At 44.6% G+C, this 15,609-nt stretch overlaps 1 protein-coding gene across 1 annotated transcript in view; it reads left to right on the top strand.

Moving 5' to 3' along the window:
• LOC132379812 (steroid 17-alpha-hydroxylase/17,20 lyase) overlaps positions 1-8,959 on the top strand; it is a 241,664-nt gene extending 232,705 nt beyond the window's left edge. Inside the window, exons 6-8 of the mRNA XM_059948093.1 lie at positions 756-925; positions 4,891-4,994; positions 8,688-8,959. Coding sequence (XP_059804076.1) covers positions 756-925; positions 4,891-4,994; positions 8,688-8,959 — 546 coding nt within the window. The remainder of the gene's footprint in view (positions 1-755; positions 926-4,890; positions 4,995-8,687) is intronic.
• Positions 8,960-15,609: the final 6,650 nt, after the last annotated feature.

Genomic DNA, 15,609 nt, shown 5'->3' with positions numbered 1-15,609 from the left:
TATGGAGACTGGGTGTTGGGTCGGATAGGGACGGTGTTGGGAGGGATGGGGATTGGGTGTTGGGTGGGAAGGGGACTGGGTGTTGGGCGGGATGAGGACTGGGTGTTGGGCAGGATGGGGATTGGGTGTTGGGTGGGATGGGGACGGTGTTGGGTGGGATGGGGACTGCGTGTTGGGTGGGATGGGGATGGTGTTGGGTGGGAAGGGGACTGGGTGTCGGGTGGGAAGGGGACTGGGTGTCGGGTGGGATGGGGATGGTATTGGGTGAGATGGGGACTGGGTGTTGGGTGGTACATAGGCCACTCACACACAAACACATTAATATACTGACATATGCTCATTTGCACAGCTTCATACACGCCAACACACACAAATTCATTTACACATATAAACACACTCGTGACACATCTCAGAGTTAGAATATTGAACACAAACCAGTACAGTACTGAAACTGGCCCTTCGGCCCACAATGTTGGACTGAACTAATTAAGCTCATGACAGCTTCCCTGTGCACATGCTCTGTATCTCTCCTTTCTCTACACATCCACGTGCTTATCTAAGAGCCCTTGAACACTTCAATTGGACTGTCTCCACCAGCACCCTCCGCAGTTCATCCCAGACCCCCATAGCCTCATAGCACTAGCAAAAAACACTCCTCTAATAAACTCCAGCAGACAAAATGTTAAAGTTGCCTGGAAGATTTCAATATCATATATAATTAGTTGAATAATTTGACCCTTTTCCCCCCTTTGCAGATACAAACTAAAATACAAGAGGAAATCGACGATAATATTGGGTTTGAGAGAACTCCTCAATGTCGTGATAGAAAAAACCTGCATTTTCTCAATGCGACCATCAGTGAAACCCTGAGGATCCAACCTGTGTCACCTCTCCTCATCCCTCACGTGGCTTTGGTGGACACCAGGTAAACACAGTTGGGTACTTTTAGCTGTCCATTGTGAACATGCGAACAGGAATGCAGCCTGGCCATTCAACTTTTCTAGTCTGCCCCTTCCATTCTGTCAGGAGCTGAATTCAATCTCCGTTTTATTCCCTGTCAATAATATTCTTGGTGCACAAAGGTCTTCATTGACTGGTATTAGTTTATTAATGTCACATGCCAAGACACAGTGAAAGCTTGTCTTGGTGATGAGAGGGCATGCAGGACTGAGATATACAAAGAAGTACATAGAAGGTTCACCAGATTGATTCCTGGGATGGCAGGACTTTCATATGAAGAAAGACTGGATCGACTAGGCTTATACTCACTGGAACTTAGAAGACTGAGGGGGGATCTTATTGAAAAGTATAAAATTCTAAAGGGATTGGACAGGCTAGATGCAGAAAGATTGTTTCCGATGTTGGGGAAGTCCAGAACGAGGGGTCACAGTTTAAGGATAAAGGGGAAGCCTTTTAGGACTGTGAGGAAAAACTTCTTCACACAGAGAGTGGTGAATCTGTGGAATTCTCTGCCACAGGAAACAGTTGAGGCTGGTTCATTGGCTATATTTAAGAGGAAGTTAAATATGGCCCTTGTGGCTAAAGGGATCAGGGGGTATGGAGAGAAAGCAGGTACAGGGTTCTGAGTTGGATGATCAGCCATGATCATACTGAATGGCAGTGCAGGCTCAAAGGGCCGAATGGCCTACTCCTGAACCTATTTTCTATATCAGCTAGTTGGGTGGTGTTGCAGTAAGAACCTTGGACTCATCAGCAATAAAAATCAGAGCGGATTGTGGACTTCAGAGAGGGTAAGGCAAGGAAACACACACCAGTCCTCATAGAGGGATCAGAAGTGGAAAGAGTGCGTGTCAATATCTCTGAGGACCTAATCTGGTTCCAACATATTGCTGCAGCTATAAAGAAGGTGAGACAGTGGCTGTGTTTCATTAGGAGTTTGAGGAGATTTTGTATATTACCAAAAACACTTGCAAATTTCTAGAGATCTACTGTGGAGAGGTTGGTATGGGAGGAAGGGTGGTACTGCACAGGATGGAAGGAAGCTGCAGAGAGTTGTAAACTTAGTCAGCTCCACCATGGGCACTAGTCTCTGTAGTATCTAGGTCATATCCGAGGAGCCACACTTCAGAAAGGCGGTGCCCAGTATTAAGGACCCCATCTCCTTCTTCTCGTTGCTACCATCAGGAAGGAGACACAGAAGCCTGAAGGCACAGACTCAGCGATTCAGGAACAGCTTCTTCCCCTCTGCAACACACACAAAATGCTGGTGGAACACAGTAGGCCAGGCAGCATCTATAGGGAGAAGCGCTGTCGACGTTTCGGGCCGAGACCCTTCGTCAGGACTAACTGAAAGGAGATATACTAAGAGATTTGAAAGTAGTGGGGGGAAGGGGAATGCGAAATGATAGGAGAAGACCGGAGTGGGTGGGATGAAGCTCCAATGGGATCCCACTACCAAGCACATCTTTCCCACCCCCGCCTTTCTGCTTTCCGCATTGATCGCTCCCTACGCGACTCCCTTGTCCATTCGTTCCCCCCCTCCATCCCTTCCCACCGATCTCCCTCCTGGCACTTATCATTGTAAATGGAACAAGTGGTACACCTGCCCTTACACTTCCTCCCTCACCACCATTCAGGGCCCCAGACAGTCCTTCCAGGTGAGGTGACACTTCACCTGTGAGTCGGCTGGTGTGGTATACTGCATCCGGTGCTCCCGGTGTGGCCTTTTATATATTGGTGAGACCCGACGCAGACTGGGAGACCGTTTTGCTGAACACCCACGCTCTGTCCGCCAGAAAAAGCAGGATCTCCCAGTGGCCACACATTTTAATTCCACGTCCCATTCCCATTCTGATATGTCTGTCCATGGCCTCCTCTATTGTCAAAATGAATCCAAAATCAGGTTCGAGGAACAACACCTTATATACCGGCTGGGTAGCCTCCAACCTGATGACATGAACATTGATTTCTCTAACTTCCATTAATGCCCCTCCTCCCCTTCTTACCCCATCCCTGACATATTTAGTTGTTTGTTTTTTTTCTCTCTCTCTGCCCATCACTCTGCCTGTTCTCCATCTCCCTCTGGTGCTGCCACCCCTCCTTTCTTTCTCCCGAGGCCTCCCGTCCCATAATCCTTTCCCTTCTCGAGCTCTGTGTCCCTTTCGCCAATCACCTTTCCAGCTCTTAGCTTCATCCCACCCCCTCCGGTCTTCTCCTACAATTTTGCATTTCCCCCTCCCCCAACTACTTTCAAATCTCTTAGTATCTCTCCTTTCAGTTAGTCCTAACGAAGGGTCTCGGCCCAAAACGTCGACAGCGCTTCTCCTCATAGATGCTGCCTGGCCTGCTGAGTTCCACCAGCATTTTGTGTGTGTTGTTGTTTGAATTTCCAGCATCTGCAGATTTCCTTGTGTTTGCTCTTCCCCTCTGCTGTATGATTTCTGAATGGACATTGAATCCATGAACACTACCTCACTACCTTTAATTCCCTTTTGTCATCATTATTTATTTAACTATTTAATATACTTACTGTAATTCACAGCTTTCTTTTTTCTCTATTAGTATGTATTGCGTTGTACTGCTGCCACAAAGTTAACAAATTTCACGAAGTATTCCTGAGATATTAAATCTGATTCTGATGATCAAATTATTACGTAGAATTAAAGTAGAATAAGGTTAATGGGAGTCAGAAGACCTGTGTTGAATGTGGGTCTTCAGGCTTCTGTACCTCCTCCCTGATGGTGGTAATGTGAAGAGGGCATGTCCCAGATGATGAGAGTCGTTATTAATGGTTGCTGTCTTCTTAGATATCTATGGAATTATTTAATGAAGAGCAAGTGAGTTCTCCTTAGTTTTGTGATCAAAGTTTATTCCTTCGCCAAAGTCACCAAACAAATGAGTTATCTGCGTTATGTACCCCGTAACTGGGTGTCTAACCAGCAGAGAAAGAAGAATCCGTTGGAGTCTGGTGGTACCAAACTAAAGGTGTTTATTAGTAAACTACACAATACAGTATCAAAAATGCAAATATACATACAAAACAAGTTAGCAGTAATAAACCTAAAAGTGTAGGAATAATAATAATCAATAATAAACAAGCTCTATCGATGTCTAGGGGTAAATAAATTGTCATAGGAAAGTATAGAGTTCAGTTCATAAATGCTGAGGCAGTTATGGTTGTGTTGAAATCATGAGAGAGAGAGCGAGAGCAAGAGAGAGAGAGAGAGAGAGAGAGAGAGAGAGAGAGATGTAACAGCAACAGCTGCGGCAGGCAACCCATTTTGCGGCTTTCTTAATCCGTTGTGTCGTTGTGGCCATTCTGTTATGACCCCTTGGGCCTCAGCTAGACTGTTCTTCTGTGGTGGACTCGTCACTCTGGCATGAGTGGACACACACACAAGTGGGCTTTATCTCTCTCTCTCAATAGCAGCACAGCAACAGCAATAGTTTGTAGTTCTCGGGGGGGGGGGGAATGGTTAACTCTGCGCCCCATTGTCCATCAGGTCTGTCCATCGTTCATAACATCTGATTATTTATTTAACTGATATTTTTGGGAGCTTTTAGTAGACTAATTGGCTGCCAAACTCCTACCTTACAATGGTGCTCTCTCTTCAAAGCTACTACTGGCTTCTGCCCTCTTTATTTCCAGTCCCGATGAAGGGTCTCGGCCTGAAACATTGACCGTTTGTTCCTCTCCGTAGATGCTCCCTGACCTGCTGAGCTCCTCCAGCTATTTGTTTGTGTTGCTCCGGATTCTCAGCATCTTCAGAACCTCATGTGTCTTTAGCATTACTTCTTTGTCTGCAAGGTGCACTGGGCATGAGGGGTGCTAAAGAGGACTTTGTCAATCCACACCGGGGAGAGCTACACCATAAGATGTTTGCATTCCACTGCAATTGTAAATATTGATTCCGATGTATGTGTCGACAGCATCGGTGGCTACACAATCCCCAAAGGCACCCAGGTGACCGTCAACCTCTGGGCTATTCACCACGATGAGAGGGAGTGGAAGAATCCAGACATCTTTGATCCGAGTAAGTGTTGCGTGTCTAGCCTTCTGACCTCAACACCCAGCGGATAGTCTTATATTATCACCGCTGCTTTTTACTTTGCCTCGACACCTCTTCTCGACCCACATTTATTCTTCTATCTATCTGATTTATTGGCTTATTCTTGTCACACTCGGAGTATTGTGGGCAGTTTCTGGATGGCTCGTAACAGCAAGGATGTGGTAGCAATCACAAGAGTGCAGAATCAATTCGTGAGGCGGGTGGACAGTCTGAGTCTGTTTTCACTGAGGAGAGACCTTATAGAGGGTGATAAATTATAAGGGGCATTGAAAGCACTGAAAGGCACAGTCTTTTTGCCTCCAGAATAGGGAGATCTTTAGTAGGGGGCATGGGTTTAAAGATGAGAAACTTAAAGGAGATATGAGGGGTGAGCTTTCTACACAGGCGGCAATGAATATCTGGAATGTGCTGCTGAAGACAATTGTAGAGATAGGCATGATGTTTAAAAGGCATTTGGACACGTACATGGATAAGGGAGGGTGTAAAAGGAAATGGGCTTAATGCCTGCAAATGGATTTAGCATGGTTGGCATGGACGGTTTGGAGCCAAAGGGCCTGTCCCGGTACTGAGTGAGTCATGACTCTCAATTCATGAACATATATTTGTTCAACTCTCGGACAAGGAAACCAAAACTACACAGAACATTCCAGCAGATGTTCCACTAAAATCTTGTGGAACGTCAACAAGGGATTTCTTCACACAACTATCTAACTTCAGTACTGTTTTGATTTGATCATATATTCTGTGTCTCAGTACTCTATCTGATTTACGAGCTGTTCAACAGTGATTCTTAATATCAGGCCCTCTCACATCAACCACGAGGCAGTGAGAGCTCTGAGTGAACCATTCAGTAACGCACATTGACCAGTCAGGGTTTCTGCTACCCACCTCCCCGTCCACCACATGGTTTCAAGGAGCCCTCTCTCATCCCACAGCTCCTAACTCACCAATTTCAACAGCAAAAATAAATAGCCTTAATTCTGGCACTAAAACATCATGTTGTCACTGATTCAGCAGCTCTGAACACTGACACTTGTTCCACACCCTCATTCTATTTACTCGTACACAAGGGCAACAGCCTGGACCCGTCACCAAACCTTTCTAAATTTTTTATACAGATGTTAACTATTTGGATACAGATACTGACTAAAAAATAACCCGGTGTGTTCAATTTCCTAATTTGCATAATTAATCACCGATCACACTATGGTAAAACAGGTATTAATAACCAATAGAACCTGTGTCCAATAATTGTGCAGAATTTGTAAAGTAACTTTCCAAAAGAATCCTTTGTTTGTGTCTTTATTTTGTCTTCATATGTCAATGGCTCCAGTCCCGTATTTCGCCTGTGTTGACTGCTCACTGTCTGTAAATTATCTTAACCCTCGCCTTGCCACAACTTCCACAATCACCCAGAACAAGAATGTGGACAGCTGAAAACAGATGCAAACAGGCAGTGGTCATCCTGTAGACTTATTCATCTTGGAACCAGGCTCTTCAGCCCAACTCATCCATGCTGACCAAACCAGTCATACTTGCCATATCCCTCGAGACCCTCCCTATCCACATCCCTTGAGATCCCTCTCGATCCTCCCATCCATATCTCTCAAGATCCTACTATCCATATTTCTCTAGATCTGTACATACCCCTCCAGACATCCCTATCCATATCCTTCTAAATTCTCTCTTTCCATATCCCTCTAACCACCTCCCTACCCACATTCCTCGAGACCATCCCTATCCATATCCCTCTAGACCCTTCCCTTCCATATACCTCTAGATCCTGCCCATCAATATCCCTTTCAACCCTCCTGTCCATATCTCTCAAGACCCTCCCTATCGATATCCTTCTAACCACTTCCCATCCATATCCTCTAGACCCTCCCCATCAATATCCCTCGAGACCCTCCCATATCCCTCTAAATCCTCTCTATCCATATCCCTCTAACCACCTCCCATCCATATCCCTCTAGATCCTCCCTATCTATATCCCTCTAGGTCCTCCTCATGAATATCCCTTGAGATCCCTCCTGTTCAAATCCCTCTCAATCCTCCTGTCTGTCCATATCTCTTAAGACCCTCCCTATCTATATCCCTCTAGAACTCCCCTACCCGTATCCGGACCCCTTCTATCTATATAAGTATCCAAGTGCCTTTGGAATGTTGTTGTTAGATCTGTCTCAGTCACTTTCTCTGGCTGCCCATTCTATGAATGCTTCACTGTCTGTGTGAAGAAGGTGCCCCCGGGTCCTTTTTAAAGCTTTTGCATTTCAGCCGAATACCAGGAGCTCTGGCCCGCCCTAGCCTTTGAACGGTTACCAATTAACCTCATCCCACCCAATACAAATCCAACAGCAAAATGCTTGAGACAAACTCATTCTCTGAAAAATCTTTCCAGTGACTTTCAGAATCGATTCATGGATGTTTCTCCAGTCATACACAAAATATCAGCCAAGGTGGAACAGCTTCTTGGTAACACTTGCACAAGCTCATTTATAACCCATCTTCATACCAGCAAGCTTAGTACCTATCCCTTGGTAGACTTTGCATGTTTAGTACCAGGTACAGGAGTAGCTCTAAGAGGAGAGCAGGAGAGTTTAAAGGAGATTTTGTTTAACACGGACAGAGGTGGTGGTGCAGGCAGTTACAATGGTGGTGTTTGAGGCATTTAGACAGGTGTGTGAATACAAAGGGAATGGAGAGGTAGGAATACTATGTGATTAAGTTAATTTTACATCATGGCTAGCACACATTGTGGGCCAATGGGCCTCTTCCTGTGCTGTATAGAATACAAGGAACTACACCTCATAATCCGTCTTTATAGGCTCCAACCTAATGCATGAATACTGATTTCTCTAACATGGTCATTTCTTCTCCCTCCCCCTTCTCTCCTTTCCCATTTCCTATTCTTGTTCCCTTTTTACCCCTTCTCTTTTCTTTTCCTTACCTATCATCTCCCCAAGTCCCCTCCTCCTTCCCTTTCTCCCATGGTCCACTTTCCCCTCCTTTCAGATTCCTTCTTCTTCAGACCTTTACCTCTTCCACCTATCACCTCCCAGCTTCTAACTTCATCTCCCCTCACCTATCACCTCCCAGCTTCTAACTTCATCTCCCCTCACCTATCACCTCCCAGCTTCTAACTTCATCTCCCCTCACCTATCACCTCCCAGCTTCTAACTTCATCTCCCCTCACCTATCACCTCCCAGCTTCTTACCTCATCCACTCTCAGCCAGCTTGTACTCCTCCTCACTCCCTCTGCCTTCTTATCCTGGCTTGTGTCCCCTTCCTTTAGGTCCCGATGAATGGTCTCAGCCCAAAATATCGACTGTTTATTCCTCTCCATAGATACTGTCTGACCTGCCGAGTTCCTCTAGCATTTTGCGTGTGTTCCTGTATGGTTCTGTATTGTTTGAATCCAAGTTTTGAAGAGCTTAAAAAAAATTGATGAACTCCTATCACACCCCAAGTCTAAACCTGAGAGACTCTTTAATTCTCTGAATTAGCAGGTTATGTATAAAAGAACACAGAGCTGGAGGAACTCTGTAGGTCAGGTAGCATGCATGTGTATGTGTGTGTGCTGTGTGTTGCTTTGGATTTCCAGCATCTGCAGACTTTCTTGGATTTATGTATAAAACAACACTCTTTACTCATTGCAGCCCGCTTTCTGAACAAAGAGGGCAAGCATATGCACTCTCCTTCGCCGAGTTTCATGCCGTTCAGTGCCGGCCCCAGGGTTTGTGTTGGAGAGGTCCTCACCAAGATGCTGCTTTTCCTCTTCTTTGCGACCTTCCTTCAGCGCTTCTCTGTCGAATTCCCCCCCGGGCAGCGGCTGGCTGACCTGGAAAGAAAATTCACCATTGTCCAGCAGCCAAAAGATTTTAAACTTCAGCTCAAGACCAGGAGGGAGTGGAACAGTCGCACGCTGTGAGGATAACAGCAGTACGCCACACTGACCAGTGACATCACTTACTGCGAAGGAGTGATGAAAGTTATTGTAAACCACTGCCCCCCTCTGCTGAATGTAACCATTTATGCTTTGTATAAGTTTAAAGTGACTTCACAACTCTTGTCATGTATGAGCCACTGGAAGGCAGTGCCGAGATTCCTGTAACAGTTTTAGGTAAGGGTTCTGTTAACGCTACACAGCAGCAGTGACACAGTCCAATCTGTAAGGAGTTTGTTCTTTCTCCCTGTGCAAAACCAGGCACTCCGGTTTCCAAGGACACATGGGCTAGTAGGTTTGGGCTTGTTGGATTAAGATGAGCTTTGTCACATGTTCATTGAGACACTGAAGTGCGTGTTCTGTGTGGGGGCAGCTGGCTTCTGCTCTCAACGTAGCATACTCACGACTCACTAACCCTAAACATACAGCTTCGGAATGTGGGAGGAAAGCCCCATGGTCAAGGGTAGAACATAAAAACTCAGCAGCAGGAATCAAAGGCGCCACAAAGTGACGGCACTAACTGCTACACTACGCGCCATCATGTGCCGTATCTCTCACTATGATGTTACCTGCATCCTTGTGTGAGGAGGTTTTCACATGGATTGGTGAGGCCTTGACTGGACAATGGTCTACCCCGCAGGGCGACGTTCAGCGCAACGTTATTGCAGCTTGGGGCATCCCAGGGTTTGGAGTTCAATTCCAGTGCCAGGTAGGTTAATTGGTCATTATACACTCTCCTATGAGGAGGTTAGGGCTAATCGGGGTTGTGGGTTTGCCGGGGAGGTGTGGTGAGGGGCCGGAAGGGTCTGCTCCACACTGTATTGCTAAAATAAAAATACAAAGATCCAGCTCCTCAACTGTGCATCCAGGTCAGATCTCCATTCCCCCCCATCACCAGGCAATCTCAACTCGAGATTTACATTGCTCAGACCCTCTCACGTGAAGAGAGGTTTACCAGCTGCTGGTTTTTAACAAGTGCTGGGGCACCTACATACTTGAATAGATCCATCACAAGTTCAACGGTCATTCAACCACACATGAACGGAGCCAAAAAAACAGTGTTACTCTGGGACCAAGGAGCAAGAACACAGCACCGACAGTCACACACAGCACAAAGCACGGTCAAGAGACCAGTAAAGATAGCACCAGTCCCCGTTTAATGGAAAAGCTGGGTGATCTGTTTTCCAGTTATTCAGAAATCCCAAGGGCTCAGAAACTGGTTCACCAGGTTTTGTTTCAACATAAGATCATAAGACATAGGAACAGAATTAGGCCATTCAGCCCATCAAGTCTGGTCCACCATTCAGAATCAGGTTTAATGTCACTGGCCTATGTCCATATAACCATATAGCAATTACAGCACGGAAACAGGCCATCTCGGCCCTTCTAGTCACTCACCTAGTCCCACTGGCCCGCAGTCAGCCCATAGCCCTCCATTCCTTTCCTATCCATATACCTATCCAATTTTACTTTAAATGACAATACCGAACTTGCCCCTACCACTTCTACTGGAAGCTCATTCCACACAGCTACCACTCTCTGAGTAAAGAAATTCCCCCTCATGTTACCCTTAAACGTTTGCCCCCTAACTCTCAAATCATGTCCTCTTGTTTGAATCTCTCCTACTCTCAATGGAAAAACCCTATCCACATCAACTCAATCTATCCCCCTCATTATTTTAAATACCTCTATCAAGTCCCCCCTCAACCTTCTACGCTCCAAAGAATAAAGACTTAACTTGTTCAACCTTTCCCTGTAACTTAGGTGCTGAAACCCAGGTAACATTCTAGTAAATCTTCTCTGTACTCTCTCTATTTTGTTGATATCTTTCCTATAATTTGGTGACCAGAACTGTATACAATACTCCAAATTCAGCCTTACCAATGCCTTGTACAATTTTAACATTACATCCCAACTCCTATACTCAATGCTCTGATTTATAAAGGCCAACATACCAAAAGCTTTCTTCACCACACTATCCACATGAGATTCCACCTTCAGAGAACTATGCACCATTATTCCTAGATCACTCTGTTCTACAGCATTCTTCAATGCTCTAACATTTACCATGTATGTCCTATTTGGATTATTCCTACCAAAATGTAGCACCTCACACTTATCAGCATTAAACTTCATCTGCCATCGTTCAGCCCACTCTTCTAACTGGCCTAAATCTCGCTGCAAGCTTTGAAAACCTACTTCATTATCCACAACGCCACCTACCTTAGTATCATCTGCATACTTACTAATCCAGTTTACCACCCCATCATCCAGATCATTAATGTATATGACAAACAACATGGGACCCAGTACAGATCCTTGAGGCACACCACTAGTCACCAGCCTCCAACCTGACAAACGGTTATCCACCTCTACTCTCTGGCATCTCCCATCCAGCCACTGTTGAATCCATTTTACTACTTCAATATTAATACCTAACGATTGAACCTTCCTAACTAACCTTCCGTGCAGAACCTTGTCAAAGGCCTTACTGAAGTCCATATAGACAACATCCACTGATTTACCCTCGTCAACTTTACTCGTAACCGCTTCAAAAAATTCAATTAGATTTGTCAAACGTGACCTTCCATGCACAAATCCATGCTAACTATTCCTGATCAGACCTTGTCTATCCAGATAATTATATACACCATCTCTAAGAATACTCTCCATTAATTTACCCACCACTGACGTCAAACTGACTGGCCTATAATTGCTAGGTTTATTCTTAGAACCCTTTTTAAACAATGGAACCACATAAGCAATACGCCAATCCTCCGACACCATACCCGTTTCTGATGACATTTGAAATATTTCTGTTAGAGCCCCTGTTATTTCTACACCAACTTTCCTCAAGGTCCTAGGGAATATCCTGTCAGGATCCAGAGATTTATCCACTTTTATATTCGTTAAAAGCGCCAGTACTTCCTCCACTTAAATTGTCATAGTTTCCATAACTTCCCTACTTGTTTCCCTTACCTTACACAATTCAATGTCCTTCTCCTTAGTGAATACCGAAGAAATCGTTCAAAATCTCTCCCATCTCTTTTGGCTCCACACATAGCTGTCCACTCTGATTCTCTAAGGGGCCAATTTTATCGCTCACTATCCTTTTGCTGTTATTATAACTGTAGAAACCCTTCTGGTTTATTTTCACCTTACTTGCCAAAGCAACCTTGTATCTTCTTTTAGATTTTCTAATTTCTTTCTTAAGATTCTTTTTACATTCTTTATATTCCTCGAGCACCTCATTTACTCCATGCTGCCTATATTTATTGTAGATCTCCCTCTTTTTCTGAACCAAGTTTCCAATATCCCTTGAAAACCACGGCGCTCTCAAACTTTTAACCTTTCCTTTCAACCTAACAGGAACATAAAGACTCTGTACCCTCAAAATCTCACCTTTAAATGACCTCCATTTCTCTATTACATCCTTCCCATAAAACAAATTGTCCCAATCCACTCCTTCTAAATCCTTTTGCATCTCCTCAAAGTTAGCCAAAGTTAGCAATCAAAAATCTCAACCCTGGGTCCCGTCCTATCCTTCTCCATAATTAGATTGAAACTAATGGCATTGTGATCACTGGACCTGAAATGCTCCCCAACACATACATCCGTCACCTGACCTATCTCATTCCCTTCTCATGCCCCTTCTCTAGTTGGTACCTCTATGTATTGCTGCAAAAAACTATCCTGCACACATTTTACAAACTTTATGCATACATTTTATGTCATAAAATTTATTATTCTGCTACAGCAGTCCTTTGCAATACATAATAAAAACTATGAATTACAGTAAGCATATATAAAAAATTAAATTAAGTTAGTATAGAGGAGTATAATAATTACAATAATGGAGGGAGTATTCATGGGTCCAATGTGCATTCAGAAATCGGATGGCATTGGGGAAGAAGCTGTTCCTGAATCACTGAGTCTTCAGGCTTCTGTATCTCCTCCTTGATGGTAACAATGAGAAAAGGGCATGTCCTGGGTGATTGGGGGGGGGGGGTGGGGTCCTTAATGATGGATGCCACCTTTTTGAGGCATTGCCTTTTGAAAGTGTGGATGATGCAGCTGGCTGAGTTTACATACTTCTGCAGCCTTTTCTGATCCTGTGCTGTGGCCCTTCCACACCAGATGCTGATGCAACCAGTTGGAATGCTCTTCACAGTACATCTGTAGAAATTTGCGAGTGCCTTTGGTGATATACCAATTCTCCTTAAACTCCTATAAGGTGTTGTGCCTTCTTTGTAATTGCATCAATATGTTTGGCCCAGGATAGATCCTCAGAGATGTTGAAACTGTTCGCTTCTGATTTTTAATGAGAACTGGTGTGTGTTCCCTCAATCCCACACCCCCACCACCATCTTCCTGAAGTCCACAATCAATTCCTTGGTCTTACTGACATTGAGTGCAAGGTTGCTGCTCCAACATCACTTAGAACCAACTGATCTATCTCACTCCTGTACACCTCCTTATCACCTTGTTGTGTTATTGGCAAATCTATAGACGGCATTTGAGATCCACTCAGCCACACAGCCATAGGTGTAGACGGAGGCTAAGCACACACCCCTGAGGTGCACCAGTGTGGGTTGTTGGCATGTATTATCTACTAAAAGTGTGTTGGATTATTGGAGATCAGCTTCACTCATCACATGCACATCAAAATAGAAGTGAAATGTGTCATTTGCATCAATGACCGATGGTCCGAGGAGGTGCTGGGAACAGCATACCAGTGTTCCTATGCTTCTGGTTCAACATGGCATGTAACAACTCACTACCCCCTAACCTGTATGTCTTTGAACTGAAGTACCCGGTGGAAACGCTCATGGTCACGGGAAGAATGTACAAACTCCTTACCGGCAACAGTAGGAATTCAATCCTGGTTGGTGATGGCTGTAATCATGTTACACTAACCACTATACTTCTGTGCTGACACACTGCTCGTCCAGTGCCACCAGGGTCCTTTAGTGCAGATGCCCACAGATTCACTGTCATCGACTCTGGTTGGGTGTTTAACATTGACATTCTTCCAACTGAATACATGATGATCCCAACAAATCCTTGGCAGACGATACAAGACCAGACTAAGTTTTCTGTTAGTCAGCTTACTCTTTTCATATTGTTCAATCCACTGATTCTTCCAGTGTGCTCTTTTTGTTCTAGGTGCCAGTATCTGCAGCCTTATTTTCAAAGTTATCTTGTAGTTATTTGCCACTAATGAATGCTTTCAAGCATCTAGCTGCCGAGTAACCCTAATTTTAAACCATTGTTCAAACAGTGTTATATATTTTGCATGAAATATTTTATATCAATATATATTCATGATTGCTACCTAATTTTCATATTTTACTATTCAATAAAGTTGTAGTTAATGGCAATTTTTGAGACCACCTTCCTCTGGATTTTCTCTATAAATTTCTCCTAGTTGTTGATGAATGATAGAATGTTTAAAAAGTGGAACCAGTGATGTGCGATATTGGTTAGATTCTCCTCAAAATGTTGTTAGAGTAGGAATTTACATTTCAAAATTATATGAGGTTTTGAGCATCAAGGGTCTGTCTGTTCCCACAGGTTGGGGAATTGATGACTAGAGAGAACTTTGCAGAAGAACCAAGGAGAGTTGTGAGTTAGCAATCACGAGGAAATCTGCAGATGCTGGAAATTCAAACAACACACACAAAATGCTGGTGGAACACAGCAGGCCAGGCAGCATCTATAAGGAGAAGCACTGTTGACGTTTCGGGCTGAGACCCTTCGTCTCCGTCTCAGCCCGAAACGTCAACAGTCACAGAATTCCAGGATTACTTGTGATACCCAGAAAAATGCTCTGTAATTTCATAGAAGCAACCTAGGCATGGAGGCTGGATGGTCTCCATTACTGGTGAGGTGACTCAAGGGATCATAACATTGCTGGGGCCCAGATTTGCCTCTACCCCATCCACTGGGCCATTTCCACTTCAGTATACGGTCATAAGACAAAGGAGCAGAATTGGACCATTTGGCCCATTGAGTCTACTCTTCCATTCAATCTCTCCTGGCTTCTCCCCGTAACCTTTGACACCTTTAACAATGGAGAATCTATTAACCTCCGTTTTAAACACGTCTACCCAATGACTTGACCGCTACAATCATGTTGCTACCGAACACGTGTGAAGTGGCGGTCTGGCATACTGACCTCAACCGTGCCCAGGCACAGCGACAACTCGCTGATACCTCCTCTTATTTACCCCTCGATCATGACCCCACTAAGGAGCACCAGGCCATTGTCTCCCACACCATCACCAGCCTTATCAGCTCTGGGGATCTCCCACCCACTGCCACCAACTTCATAGTTCCCACACCCTGCACTTCCTATTTCTACTTTCTACCCAAGATCCACAAACCTGCCTGTCCAGATAGACCCATTGTCTCAGCTTGCTCCTGCCCACCGAACTCATTTCTGCATACCTCGACACTGTTTTATACGCCCCCTCCCCCTGTTCAATCCCTTCCCATCTATCTTCATTACACTTCTCATGCTTTGAATTTTTTTCAATGATTTTGAGTTCCCTGGCCCCCACCACCTTATTTTCACCATAGATGTCTGGTCCCTATATACCTCCATCCCCCACCAGGAACGTCTCAAAGCTCTT

This window comes from Hypanus sabinus, chromosome 22, assembly GCF_030144855.1.
Source record: "Hypanus sabinus isolate sHypSab1 chromosome 22, sHypSab1.hap1, whole genome shotgun sequence".
Lineage (NCBI taxonomy): Eukaryota > Metazoa > Chordata > Chondrichthyes > Myliobatiformes > Dasyatidae > Hypanus > Hypanus sabinus.
Note: the sequence above shows the minus strand (reverse complement) of the source record. Positions and strands in the feature narration are given on the sequence as shown.